The sequence below is a fragment of the Theropithecus gelada genome, chromosome 2, assembly GCF_003255815.1.
Source record: "Theropithecus gelada isolate Dixy chromosome 2, Tgel_1.0, whole genome shotgun sequence".
NCBI lineage: Eukaryota > Metazoa > Chordata > Mammalia > Primates > Cercopithecidae > Theropithecus > Theropithecus gelada.
This window is the reverse complement of record NC_037669.1, coordinates 93,186,245-93,204,685: the sequence shown is the minus strand read 5'-3', so window position 1 is coordinate 93,204,685 and position 18,441 is coordinate 93,186,245. Positions and strand designations below refer to the sequence as shown.

General features: G+C 38.9%; 1 protein-coding gene across 3 annotated transcripts in view; it reads right to left on the bottom strand.

Annotated features, from left to right (window-relative positions):
* Positions 1-18,441, bottom strand: part of SETD2 (SET domain containing 2) — a 150,587-nt gene that overhangs the window by 74,672 nt on the left and 57,474 nt on the right. For all 3 annotated transcript variants that reach the window (XR_003118090.1, XM_025375621.1, XM_025375622.1), the window contains 4 exons: positions 16,449-16,572; positions 13,488-13,565; positions 11,656-11,753; positions 8,019-8,145 (listed from right to left, as the gene is read on the bottom strand). Coding sequence is in view for 2 of the 3 variants with exons in the window: in XM_025375621.1 (XP_025231406.1) it covers positions 8,019-8,145; positions 11,656-11,753; positions 13,488-13,565; positions 16,449-16,572 (427 nt within the window). In the remaining variant the exon portion in view is untranslated. The remainder of the gene's footprint in view (positions 1-8,018; positions 8,146-11,655; positions 11,754-13,487; positions 13,566-16,448; positions 16,573-18,441) is intronic.

Sequence of the window (18,441 nt, the reverse complement as noted above, 5' to 3'; positions counted from 1 at the left end):
GTGTTAGCCAGGATGGTCTTGATCTCCTGACCTTGTGATCTGCACGCCTCAGCTTCCCAAAGTGCTAGGATTATAGGCGTGAGCCACCGTGCCCAGCCCAAAGTGGAATTTGAGAATAATTTGTGCAGCAATAACAGAATCAAATTTAGACAAGCTAGAGACTAAGGAGAAGACATACAGATAGCATTAAAACTTAGCAGGAAATGATAAAAGTCTACAATGAAATGATTCAGAGAAAAGCAAAACTAAAAGGAAAGAATCTTAAGAAAATTTTCTACTACTTTTTCTTTTACTTAACTAGCTATTTATACCTTAATGTAATTTCAGGCAAGGCACTGAACATTTTTATTTCATACTGTACTCGAAAATTCTGGTAAAGAATAAGAATGAGAAAATATAAAGTGCTGCCTGAGAGAGGCTGTAGAAACTCAAAACCATTTTTCTTTCTAAAATGTACATTTAAGGCTCATTCTTTTTCATTTCCAATACCATTTAAGTTTCTGAGTAAATACATGAACAGAAAAACCAATTTAAAGTTGTCCTAATCCAAGAAAGACAATTTCATTAAAGATATCTTTTCCTTGCATATCCTAAAAGTAAGCTTTCCTGGGTCCCAAATTCTATGGTATTAGAAGAGTTCAAGGGCTTTAAAATTCTACTTTCCCCCTCAACTGTAACAGCCACAACACTGCTTTTGACAGAGTTTTGAGATGTAAATAAAACAGGACTAAAAAACGAGGTATTTTTAGCCAGGCACAGTGGCTCACACCTGTAATCCCAGCATTTGGGAGGCCAGGGCAGGCAGATCATCTGAGGCCAGGAGTTTGGGACCAGCATGGCAAACATGGTAAAACCCCATCTCTACTAAAAATGCAAAAATTAGGCCAGGCACGGTGGCTCACGCCTGTAATCCCAGCACTTTGGGAGGCCGAGGTGGGTGGATCACCTGAGGTCAGGAGTTCAAGACCAGCCTGGCCAACATGGTGAAACCCAGTCTCTACTAAAAATACAACAATTAGCCGGGCATGATGGCAGGTGCCTATAATCACAGCTACTTGGGAGGCTGTGGCAGGAGAATCACTTGAACGCGGGAGGCAGAGGTTGCAGTAAGCCAAGATCATGCCACCACACTCTAGCCTGGGCAATAGAGCAAGACTTGTCATCATAAATAAATAAAATAAAATAAAATAAAAATTAGCCAGGTGTGGTGATGCACACCTGTAATCCCAGCTGTTCAGATGGCTGAGACAAGAGAATCACTTGAACTTGGGAGGCGGATGTTGCAATGAGCTAAGATCATGCCACAGCACTCCAGCCTGGGCAACAGAGCAAAATACTCTGTCTTTAGGAAAAAAAAAAAAAAAAAGATGTATTTTCTTTTTAAAATTAGGTATGTTATGACTGTTTAAAACTCTGAGATAAAGCTAAATTATGTTACTTACATTCATTCAATAACATTTATTGAATAGATATTGTAATAAGGCATTTCCAGGATATAAAGAAAATAACGTTCTAACTAAAGAAAAAGAAACAGTAAAAATGCAGAAACTGCAGTATAAATTAATTTTTGCAAACAAAATAAAGACGAATAACCCTTGAACAGCCATCAGTGGTTGTACTATAACACACATACACATAAATGCATGCCAATTCCAGTGGTGATAATACAGCTCCCCTAATTTTGGGTGCTCAAGCATAGCAATCAATTGTGCAGTAACTTTTAGGGTACCTGGGAGAGACAGGTGGGAAGACTGAGTTTGTCTCCCTTCCTTTCAATTAAATTACATTTACTAAAAGTACTAGATTTTATGTATGGGTCAACATCATCCAAGAATATGAGGTAAGTAACTAAAAGTAAACATAAATGTAAGAATGATTAGGGTATATTTTAAAAATATTGATAATTGGAAAATTATATCTTAAATATATTTATATGTTTAAATATAATTAATTTATATAGAGTAAATATATATTTACTCTATATAGTGCATATATATGCACAATTCTACAGTACTTGAAAATTTATTGAGTACCTAATCATTGCAAAATATTATTTTTTACTACTTGAATATTTTTGGCACTGAGAGGTCTAAGTAGCATTTTAAATACTTCTTGATGGAATACAACATACAGTATGCAGTGTACATATATATACAGAAAAATATATAAACAATTAGTAAACAGGTTTAATAAACAGGTGAGCAACACCCATATAGCCACCATCCAGGTAAATTTAAAAACAGAATACTGCCAACATTCCTGCAGTGCCCCATGTACCTACCCCTTCCTAGTTATAACAGCAACTCTTCCTGTGCTTTAGAGATAACTTATCCTAATATTTTAAGAAATGGGCCTTCAATTTTCTTGATAGGTTTACTATCCACATGCAAATTCCTAAATATTAAAATTTCTTTTTTTTTTTTTTTAGTGATGGAAGCTAACTTTATTTGAAATGAAAGGTTCACTCTTGTCCTTGCTCCCTTATTACTTTAATTTTACTTTAAGTTCTGGGATACATGTGCAAGAACACACAGGTTTGTTACATAGGTATATAAAATTGTATCTATTTTTCATCTTTATAGAAATGAAATCATACTGGACAAAATATTTTGTCATGCTTCTTTCACTCAAACTTACATTTTAAGAGTTATCCATGTTATTGTATGCAGCCAGTTTATTTTCATGACTATTTCTTTTATAATTTATCCTTTTTTTTTTTTTTTTTGAGACTGAGCCTCACTCTGTTGCCCAGGCTGGGGTGCTGTGGCATCATGTCGGCTCACTGCAACCTCCATCTCCTGGGTTCAAGCAATTCTCCTGCCTCAGCCTCCCGAGTAGCTGGAATTACAGGCACCCACCACCACACATGGTTAATTTTTATATTTGTAGTAGAGACGGGGTTTCATCATGTTGGCCAGGCTGGTCTCAAACTCCTGACCTCAGATGACCCGCCCGCCTCGGCCTCCCAAAGTGCTGGGATTACAGGCGTGAGCCATCACCCCTGGCTCATTCTTATGTTAATAGATATTTGAGTAATTTCTACTTTTTGATATTATAAGCAATGCTGTTGTGACTTCTAATATACATTATAGCTAGGCTCTCTGCTTATACACCCAGGAACTGCTGGCTCATATGGCATATGTTCTTTCAACTTCAGTAAATAATGTTAAAGTATTTTCAAAAGTGGTTGTCCCCCATTTACACTCCCCACCGACAGTGTATGAGATCTGTTGTTCTTATGTATCATGGAACTTAATTTTTATCAATCTGGTGAGAGTAATTTTAATTTGCACTCCCAGATTACTAATAAGGTTGAACAGCTTTCCATGTTTATTGGCTATTTGAATTAGTAAAGTGTCTCTGGAAGTTGTCTATTTTTCTTTTGTGCTGGCTGTTCTTTTCTTATTAATAGGATACTGGTTACACTCGTTATGCATATTCTGGATAGTAGTATTCATTTGTTATGAGTTGAAAGTAAGTATTTCCTCTCACTCAGGTGGCTTTTCACCCTCTTTATTACATAAATCATTATTAATTTATTTCAAAAACTCAAACAATAGAGACTAAGGGAAGTTTCAGACTATTTTCTGTTCGTACCATAAACTACAAATAACATCAGGTCATAGTAGGGACTCATTATACTTCCATCAAGTAAGTAAGTACCAAGTGTGTGACATAGCCAAAGAAGATAATCACCTGTCCTGGAAGAGCTTATAGTTTCATTAAGGAGATAAGCTATATTCAGACGCAATCATAAGAACAAGGATAAAAAATGTTTAGCAATCAAGGGGTAGCATGAGGGATGTGGATTACAGTGCAATCATTATTAACATCTTCTTGTCAACAGTTTATACATGCAAAACTGCATTCTGAACTGCTAGCTACCTTGTCCTTTCTATGGCATCCTTTACCCAAAGAAATTCCCAAGGCTCAATCTTGTGAGTTCAAACAGTTGAATTCTGTGATTCTGCTTCTGTGATTCTGCTCAACTGTAACTGACCAAAACTCAGAGAATCTAGGCATGCAAAAAAGGAATTTCCGCAGGAGATAATCCAAGTGAAATTAAAAGTAGAGTTAACCTCTGCATTAGAGTCAAGGGCAAATGATCTTTCACATCATTCTAGGAACCTAGGTTCATTCTGGGTCATTCTGGGTTTATCTGGGCAAAGTTTCATGTAAAACATCATTGTTCCAGAATAACTTCAAATTTGTATCTGGAGCAACCAATGACTGTAGCCTACGGAATGACTTGATACAAGTTACCTCTAATTCAGTCCGTAGGCACCAAGACCTATCCTGAAATTGACACACTATTACCTGAATACAAACAATCAACCAATGACAGAAATATCTAGTCCTTAGCTCCTCGGAGTTATCCTTAAATCTTCTCAGAAAGGTAAAAAGTCACCTAACGGAAGTATGATGCAGATATAATACCACCTCTTAATCTATAATAAGGTCACTTCTCATCAATAAATTAATTTTAAAATGTGTTTATTCTATAAGTTTTGAAAATAGGAAATAGCCATTGGAAAGTTTTTTTTTTTTTTTTTTTTAGATAGAGTTTTGCTCTGTAGCCTAGGCTGGAGTGCAGTGGTGTGATCTTGGCTCACTGCAACCTCTGCCTCCTAGGTTCAAGCAATTCTCCTGCCTCAGCCTCCAGAGTAGCTGGGACTACAGGTACCCACCACCACGCCCAGCAAATTTTTTATTTTTAGTAGAGACAGGGTTTCACCATGTTGGCCAGGCTGGTCTTGAACTCTTGACCTTGTGACCCTCCTGGCTCAGCCTCCCAAATCCCACGCCTGTTGGGATTACAGGCGTGAGCCACCACGCCTGGCCTGGAAAGTTTTTATGGAGATACTAGTTTAGGTCAACATGTTTAATAACTATTTTGTGGTTGCTCTGGTAAACCACCAATTATATGAAACAAGAGTTAACAACAAAACCAATTTAATGGAGTTTAAAGAAAAATGTCCTGTAGTCAAGTAAAGAAAGCTAACAGACTAGGTATGACCCAGTAACTACACTTCCACAGATAAATCTTAAAGAAACATGTGCAAAAGAGACATGTGCAAAGATATTAACTTTGAAATTAAGAGCAAAGGCCGGGCGCGGTGGCTCACACCTGTAATCCCAGCACTTTGGGAGGCCGAGGCGGGCTGATCATGAGGTCAGGAGATCGAGACCATCCTGGCTAACATGGTGAAACCCTGTCTCTACTAAAAAACACAAAAAAAATTAGCCGGGCATGGTGGCAGTTGCCTGTAGTCCCAGCTACTCGAGAGGCTGAGGCAGGAGGATGGTGTGAACCCGGGAGGTGGAGCTTGCAGTGAGCCAAGATCATGCCACTGCACTCTAGCCTGAGCTACAGAGCGAGACTCCGTCTCAAAAAAAAAAAAAAAAAAGATACTAAGAGCAAAAATTGGAAATATATAAGTATTCATATTCATCAGTAGGAAAATATGTCAATAAACTGCTATATGACGAAAAAATTTCAAATGACCATCATGCAGAAGTTGAGAAAAAAAAAGAAAAACATTACAGCAGTTGGAAACAAATGTTCATCTACATATATGAATTCAGATCAAATTAAAAAATAAGAGTAAAAAAATACACACAAATACATATATACTACATCGTTTCTTCTTCTTTCTTTTTTTCTTAATAGAGATGAGGTCTTGCTATATTGCCTAGGCTGGTCTCGCACTCCTGGGCTCAAGCTATCCTGCTGCCTTGGCCTCCCAAAGTGCTGGGATTATAAGCAAGAGCCACCACGCCCAGACATATTTTACCATTTCTAAAAACTTTTAAAACGTTACACGAGGCCGGGCGCGGTGGCTCAAGCCTGTAATCCCAGCACTTTGGGAGGCCGAGGCGGGTGGATCACGAGGTCAGGAGATCGAGACCATCCTGGCTAACATGGTGAAACCCCGTCTCTACTAAAAATACAAAAAACTAGCCGGGCGTGGTGGCGGGCGCCTGTAGTCCCAGCTACTCGGAGGCTGAGGCAGGAGAATGGCATGAACCCAGGAGGCGGAGCTTGCAGTGAGCCGAGATCGCGCCACTGCACTCCAGCCTGGGCGACACAGCGAGACTCCGTCTCAAAACAAACAAACAAACAAACAAACAAAAAAAAAAAACGTTACACGAAACAATTCAATATGTTCCAAAACACAGAAGCATTTATTGTTATGGCCATAGTTGCCTCAGAGGTAGGAGGGGACTGCACTCTACAGTTTGACTGTAGTTTAACACAATGGTTAAGAGCAGAGACAAGATGCTGGATTGGAGTTCATTTCCATCACCTAGTTGGGTGACACTATAATCTCTCTGTGCCTTAGTGTGTTCTTATCTGTAACAAAGGAAAAATCATTACCTAATTTATAAGCTTATTGTGAGAACACATCTCACTTAAGCTTATATGTGATGTGAGCTAATACATCAAGTGCTTAGAAAAGTGCTTGGCATAAAGTTACACTATATATGCTAAATAAAAAGAGGGCTGAAGGCTGGGTGTGGTAGCTCATGTCTGTAATCCCAGCACTTTGGGAGGCCAAGGCGAGAGGATCACTTGAGCCCGGGAGTTTGAAGCTGCAGTGAGCTATGAATGCATCACTGAATTCCAGTCTAAGCAACAGAGTGAGACTTTGCCTCAAAAAAAAGAAAGGAAAAAAAAAGGGCTGGCACTGTGGCTCATGCCTGTAATCCCAGCACTTTGGGAGACCAAGGTGGGAGGATCACTTGAGCCAGGAGTTCGAGGCTGCAGTAAGCTGTGATCACACTACTGTACTCTGGCCTGTGGAACAGTGCGAGACCTTGTCTCAAAAAAACCAAAGCCAAACCATTTGAAAATGTATACATTTTTTAAAAGAGAGAGAAAGAGAGAAAGAAAGAGCTAAAGAACACATGACATTCTAATGCATTTGTTCATGATGGGTGGTGCAAATATAGGTGTTTGTTATATAAACTCTCCTTTTCTGCTTTTTCTAAATGGACCTTTCCAATGCTTTTTATTATCTGTATCTTCTTACAGAATTCAGATTCTTAATACTTAATTCCCTCAAATTAATTTGTGCTTAACTGATGTTACCTTTTAACCATTATACTCTTATCACCTCCCTCATGTCTTCTTCTATCTCCCCATCTAAACAGAAAAATTGCTGTCATCTATAGTTCTTATGAGTACTAAGTTCCTGAAAAGTCCAGGAATAAGCTAACTACAAAAGAATCACAAGGGGATTTTCTCAGCCCTTCCACTAAGATTCACAGGTCTAGGGACTGGCCCAAAAATGTGCATTTTTACTATGGATCCAGCCAAGTGGTTCTAAAGAAAGTGATCCGAGGATCACACTTTTGAAAAACAGTGCTCTAGCAAAGGGATCCTCGAAAAAGGGAGGAGAATATTTTTTTAAACACAAAGTCCTTTTCACAGTTGATAGTCCCCTTAGTTAACAGGATACTCCCCACCAAGAACCCCATCCCCATCCCAGGAGTACACTCAGGCAAGACGGGGTACAAAATAAAGCTATCAACTGCTGTTTCATTAAATAAAAAGAGCATCTGTGACTACTCCTGTTTCAGCCTTAGGTTACCTATTTCCTCTCAAAACTTTTCTCATACTCAAAAGAGGGTTTTCAGAGATTTGAAGAACACTCAAAGTTTAGAGTACCAAACAAAGACAAACCAATAACAAGGGATTAGAAATGTACAGCAGACATAGTGAGCTATCAGGGAGAAAAGATATGTTTTACTTGTACTTAGGAGTTTTAAAGAATCTGAAAAACTATTAGTCCAGGTGTTTTCAATAATACTTTAATAGTTCTCAGTACCCAATTCCAATCTCTATGAATCTGAAATAAAAATAGCAACTGCGTCTCTTCTGGTAACAACTCATCTGATCTTGGATTTCTCTGGTGGCTGGTGGCAGTAGTATGACTTTATAACCTTCAATCAGAAAAGCCACCTCGCTTTTTAAATTTTTTAATGTGAAAATTGAAAGAAGAATGCAAACTTACTGAATCCTTCTTACGGGATCGTTCCTTCTTCATTTTCCCTCCTGCTGCTCTGATGCTGACTCTGTTTTCTCCTCCCAGGTAACCCCGGCAATTGGCTGATCCACAGAAACATTTCTGGGCTTCTTTTCTGTTCAAAGAGCATAGGAAAGAAGTCAGCTATGTGGAAGTAAACCATACAAAACTATTGGCAATAAAACAATTACACACAAAAGTCATACCAGTCTAAAGGAAATCAAAACAAAACAAAAACCATAACTTGAAGAGATTCCAACAAGTCTGCTATTACTAATAGAAACGTCTGAAAACTCCTTTTTAAAAATATTCATTATTTTTTCAATCATCTTTCTTTGGGAGGACAAAACTAGCCAAGAAATAAACAATCTTTCCATTTTATGAGAATACCTACTAATATGAAAATAAGAAATCATATACATACATGGATTAAGAACAAAATTGCTTCAATAGTTCAGAGAACTATTACTTATATGTAAATGTTTAATTGGCACATAGAACAAACATGCATTAATATAAGCAGATATAAAATGATTAATATAGGATACTTAAAAGGAAACATTTGATTATTAAAAGATGGCTAGGCACAGTGGCTCACAACTGTAATCCCAGTACTTTGGGAGGCAGGAGTTTGAGACCAGCCTGGTCAACATGGTGAAACCTCATCTCTACTAGAAATTAAAAAATTAGCCAGGCATTGTGGCGCATGGCTGTAATCCCAGCAACTCAGGAGGCTGAGGCAAGAAAATCGCTTGAACCTGGGAGGCAAAGGTTGCAGCAAGCCCAAATCATGCCACCACACTCCAGCCTGGGCAACACGGCAAGACCCTGTCTCAAAAAAAAAAAAAAAAAGTAATCATCACATAAGGATGAGGCATTATAATAACAAATACAGAAAAAAATAAATGTAGCCATGGAGGTAAGGAAGAATGGTGGGAAAGAATACAGGCCTAAGTTTACAGGGGCCTGGAAGAAACCACGTCTGGCATTTATCAGTGATCAGAGCTACCTGAGGAAAACATTGAGTATTCTAGGCCGAGCACAGTGGCTCATGTCTGTAATCCCAGCACTTTAGGAGGCCAAGGCAGGTAGATCACTTGAGGCCAGGAGTTTGAGACCAGCCTGGCCAACATGGTGAAACCCCATTTCTATTAAAAACACAAAAATTAGTTGGGCGTGGTGGCGCACACCTGTAATCCCAGCTACTCAAGAGGCTGAGGCACGAGAATTGTTTGAATCCAGGAGGCAGAGGTTGCAGTGAGCGGAGATTGCACCACCATACTCCAGCCCGGGCGACAGAGTGAGACGCTGTCTCAAAAAAAAAAAAAAAAAAAAAAAAATTGAGTATTCTAATAGTAAACTGATAGATTTAGGATGTGATAGTAGCAATTAGAGGGATAAAAATGAATTGTTCAATAAGTAGAGCAGGAATTCCCAAACAGCACTTGATTTCCACTTTTCTTTCCCTCAGAGAGAACAATACAAGCACAGAGGCAAAAACATGGAGCCCAACACAGAACCTGGTCTGCATTCATGCCCTGAATATCTGACAAGAGAAGCAGACAGAATCGGAAACAACCATCTGGCATTTGTCCTAGATTATAATCAGACCATCAGTTTCAGAGTTCACTATGTTTAAGACATGAAGCATGTATGAAACAATGTGAAGGAGTATGTAAAAGACCTTCAATGCCAGAAGTCTGGTAACTGTCACCAGACTGAACAGTGTACAGGAATTAAAACCTCATCATATGGTAGCATTAAAAGAATTAAAATATTCAGGGAACTCTGCAGCTGTGTGCTTTTCTAGCATAAACACCAAAAGCTACTAATTGATATAGGGATAATCTGAAAAAAATAAAATAAAAACTTTTAGGGTTTTGTGCCTTACAATTTCCAATATTTTAACTGTACTGGTTTCTTAATAATCAGAAAGTATCTTGTATAGGTCACTGGTCCTCAAGACCCAAAGAAGATAGATTGTTTCAAAGGTAATGTTGTGTTCTTTCATTATGAGGCACGCATTAGTTGTCTTTTTCTGATATTGGTGGCCACTAATGACCACTGTTTAAGACCCATACCTTACTAAGTGTTGCAAAATGGTGATATTTTTACTACTTAATTTAGTTTTATGTTTTTGTTTTTTGAGACAGGGTCTTGAGCTATGGCCCAGGCTGGAGTGTAGTAGCAAGGTCATGCCTCCCTGCAGCCTCCATGTCCTAGGCTCAAGTGATCCTCCCACCTCACCCTCCTGAGTAGCTGGGACTATAAGTGTGCACCACCACAGCTCACCCTACTACTACATTTATTAACTGGAATACCTGTACAAAGAAGAACTTCCTCTCATCAACTATTTGGTTTAACCTAAAGCAGAAGTCACTTGAGAAAAGCAGAATACATGTTTAAATGCTTAATTTTTTTTCCTTTTCTAAACTAGTCTTCAAAGTCATGAATTGGTTGACTAATATAGCTTTTTTTGTTGTTTTGTTTTTTGTTTTGTTTTTTTTAAAACAGAGTCTTGCTCTGTTGCCCAGGCTGGAGTGCAGTGGCACGATCTCAAGCAATTCTCTTGCCTCAGCCTCCGGAGTAGCTAGGATTACAGGCATGTGCCACCACACCCAGCTACTTTTTATATTCTTAGTAGAGACGGGTTTCACCATGTGGCTAGGCTGGTCTCGAACTCCCGACCTCATGATCTGCTCGCCTCGGCCTCTCAAAGTACTGGGATTACAGGCGTGAGCCACTACACCCGGCCCTAATGTAATTTTTGGGGTTTTGTTTTTCTTTTTTTAAGATGGAATCACTCTGTCACCCAGGCTGGAGTGCAACAGTGCGATTTCGGCTCATTGCAACCTCCACCTCCCAGGTTCAAACTATCCCAGAGTAGCTGGGATTATAAGTGTGCGCCCAGCTAAATTTTGTATTTTCAGTACAGATGGAATTTCACCATGTTGGCCAGGCTCAAACTCCTGACCTCGTGATCTGCCCGCCTCAGCCTACCAAAGTGCTGAGATTACAGGCATAACCCACCGCAACCAGCCTGTAGTTTTATTTTTAAATAGTCACTGGAACACAGGGATTTTACATAATATACTTCAAACCTCCTCAGTATCTTTATTAATGCTTCAGTGTTAATAAGAACTCCCACACTTTTTGTTTAGGCAGTCTTTGCTACTGCATCGGTTACTGTTTTTAGGAAACAGAACTAGGTAACCAATTATATTTAAGAGTACAAAATGGTACAGATGAAATAGACTGGTTATGAGTTGATAACTTTTAATGCTGACTAATGGATACAGAGTAATTTATAATACTGTACTATTCTCTTCAGACGCACAGAGTTGGCATGTCTATAATAAAGTTTTTCAGAATTACATAAGAAATATAATTATACAAATAGATAGTATGAGGCTGAGGAGAAAATTATATAGTTCCTGTACAACATCCCTTAAGGGTCAGAAGTGTCATACATTAGAAAAACACACAAAACCAAAACAATATCTTATAGATAAGAGTTGAGAGTAAATATAACTTTTAAGTAATTCATATTAAAGTTTTATATCCTTATATCTAAACAGCCTATTTCCCCAACAGAAGCAGCAAAACTAGTAGAAACAATACTTACCCATATCTCTGGAACTGATAGTCAAATGTTAACTCTGAGCCTGAAGGAACCAGTTTGGTGGTAAAAAACCCAACCCTCAGTTGTCCGTTCACAGTCCACTGAGATGATGTTTGAAAACAAAAGAAATTAGTAACTTATTAGTGTGTGTGTGTGCATGTATATAAAGATCATCATCATCTGCCTTAATTATGCAAATGGGTCTTTAGGCAATGAAGGTTTTCCCAAATAGCACACGGAGAATTTTTTCTTTAAAAGAACTAAAATATTTAAGTGTAACTCTCATTTAATGGACTACCAGATTGGATATATCTCTAACGTGTCTCTAATAAAAAAGAAAAAACGTAATTGCTATTTTATCTTAACATTTCCATACAGTAAAGATTCACTTGTACTAAAAATTGGCAAATAGAGGATGCTTGTGTCACTGAGTATCAAAGCCAAGTCTATATTAACATATGTTAAAAGTAACCATGTTGTAAGATAAGATGAGATATAGAAACTAGGAAACACTGATCCCAAACGTTTAGTTCCATGAAGCGGTGGTCATCTGGCTGAGTATAGTGAAAGGGACATCAGAACAGATGTCCCATAAGACTCAAGAATTAAAATAGGGGCAGATACACAGGAGGCAGATCTTTTAGTTCCAAAACATGTAAGCAAGTCAAGGACTGTGGAGTGCTGATCCAGACAATTTGCACATGTTATTAATGAAAACTCCAGACTTGCAGAGATTAAGGGACACTGTACAGTGGGATTCTCACAGCTAGACATGAGCTCTGGCAGAACTATAACCAAAACCTAGGTTGAATGATTCCACAGTAGGTTCCCCTTTTTGTTATACAACTTGGCTCTTAGAAGAGCCATGCATAAAATCTATTAGTGTATAGATCAAAGGGCAAAAAATACCCAAGACTCAAAAGCACTATTTCAACATGAGAGGAAATCAATGACATACATTTGCAGAGCGGGTTCATAGCTTTAACCTAAAAAAGTTACAATCCCAGCTGGGCGCGGAGGCTCATGCCTGTAATCTCAGCACTTTGGGAGGCCGACAGGGGTGGATCGCTTGAGGCCAGGAGTTCGAGACCAGCCTGGCCAACATGGCAAAACCCCATCTCTACTAAAAAATACTAAAAAAATTAGCCAGACGTGATGGCACGCACGTGTAAATCCCAGCTACTTGGGAGGCTGAGACAGAAGAATCACGTGAATCCAGGAGGCGGAGGTTGCAGTGAGCCGAGATCATGTCACTGCGCTCCAGCCTGGGTGAAAAAAAAAAAACAAAGATACAATCCCTCTCAATGTCAGTTGTTCAGTCCCTCATGAGTGTTACTAAAAGTCAAATATTGCACCTAGATAAGACCTGATAAAGAATCCAAATACACACTGAACTTTCAAAATTAAAATTTAGTTTTATATTTTGGCACCATTAAAATAATATCTAAAATAATTACGGGCAAGGAGAGGTTACAACTAAATGCAATGCGAGTTCTTGGATTGGATCTTGGACCAGAAAAACAACAGCTGTCAAAATTTGAATAAGGTCTTTATGTTACTTAATAGTATTCCCTGGATCTGATCCTTTTATTATGGTTACATATGATGTTAACATTGGGAAAGCTAGGTGAAGACTGATATGGGTGTAGTCAATACTATTTTTCCAACATTCCTAGAAATCTAAACTTATTTCAAAATAAAATCTTAAATAATAAAACAGAATAGGAAAAAGGTACTAAAAAATTCATGAGTACCTTAGATATGAGATCTAAAATTAATGGTCAGAATAATAATCGTGAACAAATACCTCAAACTCTAAATCCACCTCAACTTACTTTTTGGGTTTCACAGTTTGGTTCACAGCTGTGATTCATGAAACGAGAGCAATTTCCTTTTTGAGTGGCATCTATTATCTGGGAGAAGAGGATCATTTAAGAATTAAAAAAAATACCTTAAATATTCATGCAATTACCCCCAAAACTACATACATGTCTTATGCATCAATTAAAAAAAAAGATTGGGCTGCAAAACCTAACCAGTTAAGGCAGGGCAGTGAGGCCTCCTGACTACTAGCTTCATAGTCTTTCCATGTAAACAGCTCAGTTTCCATTATTTCTAACTGAAGACAGATGACACTGTAAATTAAATTAACCCATTGAATCAAAAAAAATTTACACATTTTACAAAGGAAAAGCATTAAGACAAATGTAAGATGCATGCAATGCACACGCACACACACATACACACTCCCTTACCCCCACTTTGCCCTTGCTTCAGAGAATTGTCACACTACTTCACATTTCAAAGAGACAAATACCTAACTAATGCTTTTGGAAGATCTGCTAATTATAAACTTTGGCCCATAGGCAAAATTATCTTTATCAATGTCTCTCCCATTTATCCTTAGCCATTTCTTATATTCTATTACATCCCAATCTCACTGCATGGTATAATACTTCACTTTAAAGTGTGGGTTTGTCACAATGCCCTAGGTCTCAACCTTGAGTGTGTATCCAAATCCCATGGAGAGTTTGTTAAAACTTGCTGAACCCACCCCTAGGGTTAAACTAAATAGCTCTAGGGTTAGATCCCTAGAATTTACATTTCCACACTGAATACAGAGGCAGATATATGAGAATCAAACTGAATTCTATTAAGCCAGACATTAAAAAGATTTATAAAAATGTAAAGCGATGCAACTCTTTTCACTAAAAAAAAAAAAAAAAAAAAAAATTTAAATAATTATTTTCCAAGGCCAGGCACAGTGGTTTATGCCTGTAATCCCAGCGCTTTGGGAAGTTGAGGCAGGAGGACTGCTTCAGGTCAGAAGTTTGAGACCAGCCTGGGCAACACAGCAAGACCCTGTCTCTAAAAAAATTTAAAAATAAGCCAGGCATAGTGGCATGTGCCTGTAGTTCCAGCACCTCAGAAGACTGAGTTGGGGGGACTGCTTGAGCCCAGCAGTTCAAGGCTGCAGTGAGCTATCATCATGCCACCAATCCCCAGGCTGGGCTGTAACAGAGCAAGACCCTGACTTTTTAAAAAAAAAAAAAAAAAGGCCAGGCACGGTGGCTCAAGCCTGTAATCCCAGCACTTTGGGAGACCAAGACGGGCGGATCATGAGGTCAGGAGATCGAGACCATCCCAACATGGGCTAACATGGTGAAACCCCGTCTCCACTAAAAAATACAAAAAACTAGCCGGGTGAGGTGGCGGGCGCCTGTAGTCCCAGCTACTCGGGAGGCTGAAGCAGGAGAATGGCGTGAACCCGGGAGGCGGAGCTTGCAGTGGGCTGAGATCCGGCCACTGCACTCCAGCCTGGGCTACAGAGCGAGACTCCGTCTCAAAAAAAAAGAAAAAAAAAAAGTTATTTTTTTATAATACCATGTTATTTGTATTGATAAGTAATAGGCTTACTATTATTACAGTTAAGTTCCCACTTAAAGTCATCAACAGGTTCTTTGAAACTGCAACTTACAAAAGCAAAACAACATACAAGAAAACCAATTTTACCATAGGCTAACTGATATTAAACAATAGTTAAGTTCCTATGGCATATTTCTGGCCACAAAACATCAACAAAAACTTCTCAATAAAGACCAAAATGGGCTGGGTTTAGTGGCTCACGCCTGTAATCTCAACGCTCTGGGAGGCCAATCTGGGCCAACACTCAAGTGATCCTCTGTTTCAGCCTTCGGTCTGAGCCTTTGGAGCAGCTGGAACTAGATGCATGCAAAACCATGCCTGGTTAATTTTTTTTTAGTTTTTGTAGAGATGAGGTCTCACTATGTTGCCCAGGTTGGCACTTGGCCCTAATGTAGTTTTAAATAGACATTCTAAATTTCTCAGTTGTAATTTGTAATATGATTAAATATAAGTAATTATAACCCACATAACCTATAAGCAAAAGCACTTTGAGGCCAGGCATGGTGGCTCACACCTATAATACCAGTACTTTGGGAGGCTGAGGCACGTGGATTGCTTGAGTCCAGGAGTTCAAGACCAGCCTGGCCAACATGGCAAAACCCCGTCTCTACTAAAAATACAAAAATTAGCTGGGCATGATGGTGTATGCCTGTAGTCCCAGCTACTCAGAAGACTGAGGCACAAGAATCTCTTGAACCCACGAGGTAGAGGTTGCAATGAGCCAAGATGGCACCACCACACTCCAGCCCGGGTAATTCAGCAAGACACGGTCTCCCAAACAAAAAAGAAAGAAAAAGCACTCTGGGGGCCATCAATAATTTCTAAGAGTTGTAATCTAAAATACACTACGTTTATCTTTACATATATATGTAAATTCCTCTCTCTTCCATGTTTTTATTGTCTACCTTGTGATGCAACAGTAACTTCCATGCTTTTTGTAAACAAATAGAAGCTAACTATTTATACTGCTCTGCCCCTCATTTTTGTCACTTAATATATTTTAGAAATCAGTCAGCAGGACACGGTGGCTCACAACTGTAATCTCAACAGTTTGGTGAGGTCAGGAGTTCAAGACCAGCCTGGCCAACGTGGTGAAACCCCGGCTCTACTAAAAATACAAAAATTAGCAAGGCATGGTGGCGGGCGCCTGTAATCCCAGCTACTCAGGAAGCTGAGGCAGGAGAATCGCTTGAACCCAGGAGGCATGAGTTGCAGTGAGCCGAGACCTCGCCACTGCACTCCAGCCTGGGTGACAAAGCAAGACTCCGTCTCAAAAAAAAAAAAAAAAAAAAAAATCAAATCAGTCAGTATCAATGGCTCCTTCAAACCTAACAGATCTGTTTCAAGGCAAACATATCCATGCTGCTTACCTCATCATTCTTCAGGGCCATGAAATAGTAATGGATGTTTTTGTTTCGTGCGTATTCCTTTACTCGAGCTTTAAACTCTTTATGATCGAGTACCTCTCCACAATATTCTAGGACAAAGGTGTTCCTGCAAACCAAAAGGAAAAAAATAGCACTTCCTGCCTAGGAGCAGTATGGAAAACATATACGCTCAGGCAAAAATAAGAAATTTAAATAAATATTGCAATGTGGATAATTTAGTTATTACATAAAATAAATTAGAAACATATGTAAAGTATCTAGCTTCTAACCAAGGTTACTTTTCTCCTTCATAGTACTTTTCAAAGAATGTTCATTCTAAGATGCTTTTATAATTTATACCTACTACCAAAATATATATCCTTTAACTAGATACTAAAACATTCAAGTCTGGCTTACGATATCAAAAAACCAGTTATTAACAGCTGGAAAACAGGTCTGAAGAAATCAAGAGACACTGAAAAGTTAGAGGATTTTTGTTCTTAAAAAAAAAAAAAAAAAAAAAAAAAGGGCAGTCGGGCACGGGGGCTCATGCCTGTAATCCCAGCACTTTGGGAGGTAGAGGCGGGTGGATCACCTGAGGTCAGAAGTTGGAGACCAGCCTGACCAATATGGGAAACCCCAACTCTACCAAAAATACAAAAATTAGCCAGGTGTGGTGGCACGCACCTGTAGTCCCAGCTACTCGGGAGGCTGAGACAGGAGAATTGCTTGAACCTGGGAGGCAGAGGTTGCAGTGAGCCAAGATCGTGCCACTGCACTCCAGCCTGGGCAACAGAGTGAGACTCCGTCTCAAAAAAAAAAAAAGGCAACTTAAATATAGCAGCTCTTCTGCTGTCTTTACTCTCAAAGGTCTCTAAAAACGTTAAAGATCAAATCTAACCCCCTTTATGTAATGACATTCTCTGTGAGTTCTCTTCAGAATGTTATCAGTAATTATGATTTATCTTCTTCTTTGGCATCTTTCAGTTACCCTATATCCTTGAATGTTCTTTTCTTGATTATTTACCTATTTATTCTGTACTGAAGATATTAAATTCTCAGTCTTTTCCCCTTCGCTTTATTCTCTAAAAGCTCATTCTAACCAATGACTTCAACTATTAGTTCTTTTTTTTTTTTTTTTTTTGAGACGGAGTCTCGCTCTGTCGCCCAGGCTGGAGTGCAGTGGCGCGATCTTGGCTCACTGCAAGCTCCGCCTCCCGGGTTCACGCCATTCTCCTGCCTCAGCCTCCCAAGTAGCTGGGACTACAGGCGCCCACCACCGCGCCCGGCTAATTTTTTGTATTTTTGGTAGAGACGGGGTTTCACTGTGTTAGCCAGGATGGTCTCGATCTCCTGACCTCGTGATCCGCCTGCCTCGGCCTCCCAAAGTGCTGGGATTACAGGCGTGAGCCACCGCGCCCGGCCCTCAACTATTAGTTCTATGTAGACAAATGTCATACTATATTTTGCTCCTAAGTTCTGACATGAAATGGCCTGCCTGAAGGTCTTTTCTTATCCCCTCAAAATAAACATGCCCTAACTCTAACCAAAGAGATTTTTTTAATGTAAATCTTTTGTATTTGTTTACAACATACTGGCATAATCAATGTACTTATTAAAGGAGTTAACTTTGCCAACTGAAAAAAATTAAATCCTTTCACTTTAAAAAATAAAGCAATTAAAAACAAATGAGAAAAGAATACATATATTAAAAAGCAGAGCTCAAAAACAGGATTGGAGAAGTTTATAGTAGATGTATATATATATTTATATAGTAGTCCATCACAAACACATTTAGGTCTCAATAATAAAAATCTGATTATTCATGAGTAAACCTAGAAAATCAAATTATTACCTTTATAACCAATATTTGAAATGTCCTTTCTAACCCCAGAAGCTTATCATCTTGTAAATAATTTAAAATGATGACAATATTTGAGGTCCTACAATGTTGGACTCTCCACTTCTAGGATTAGTGCCCTCCCTCAAGAAAAAG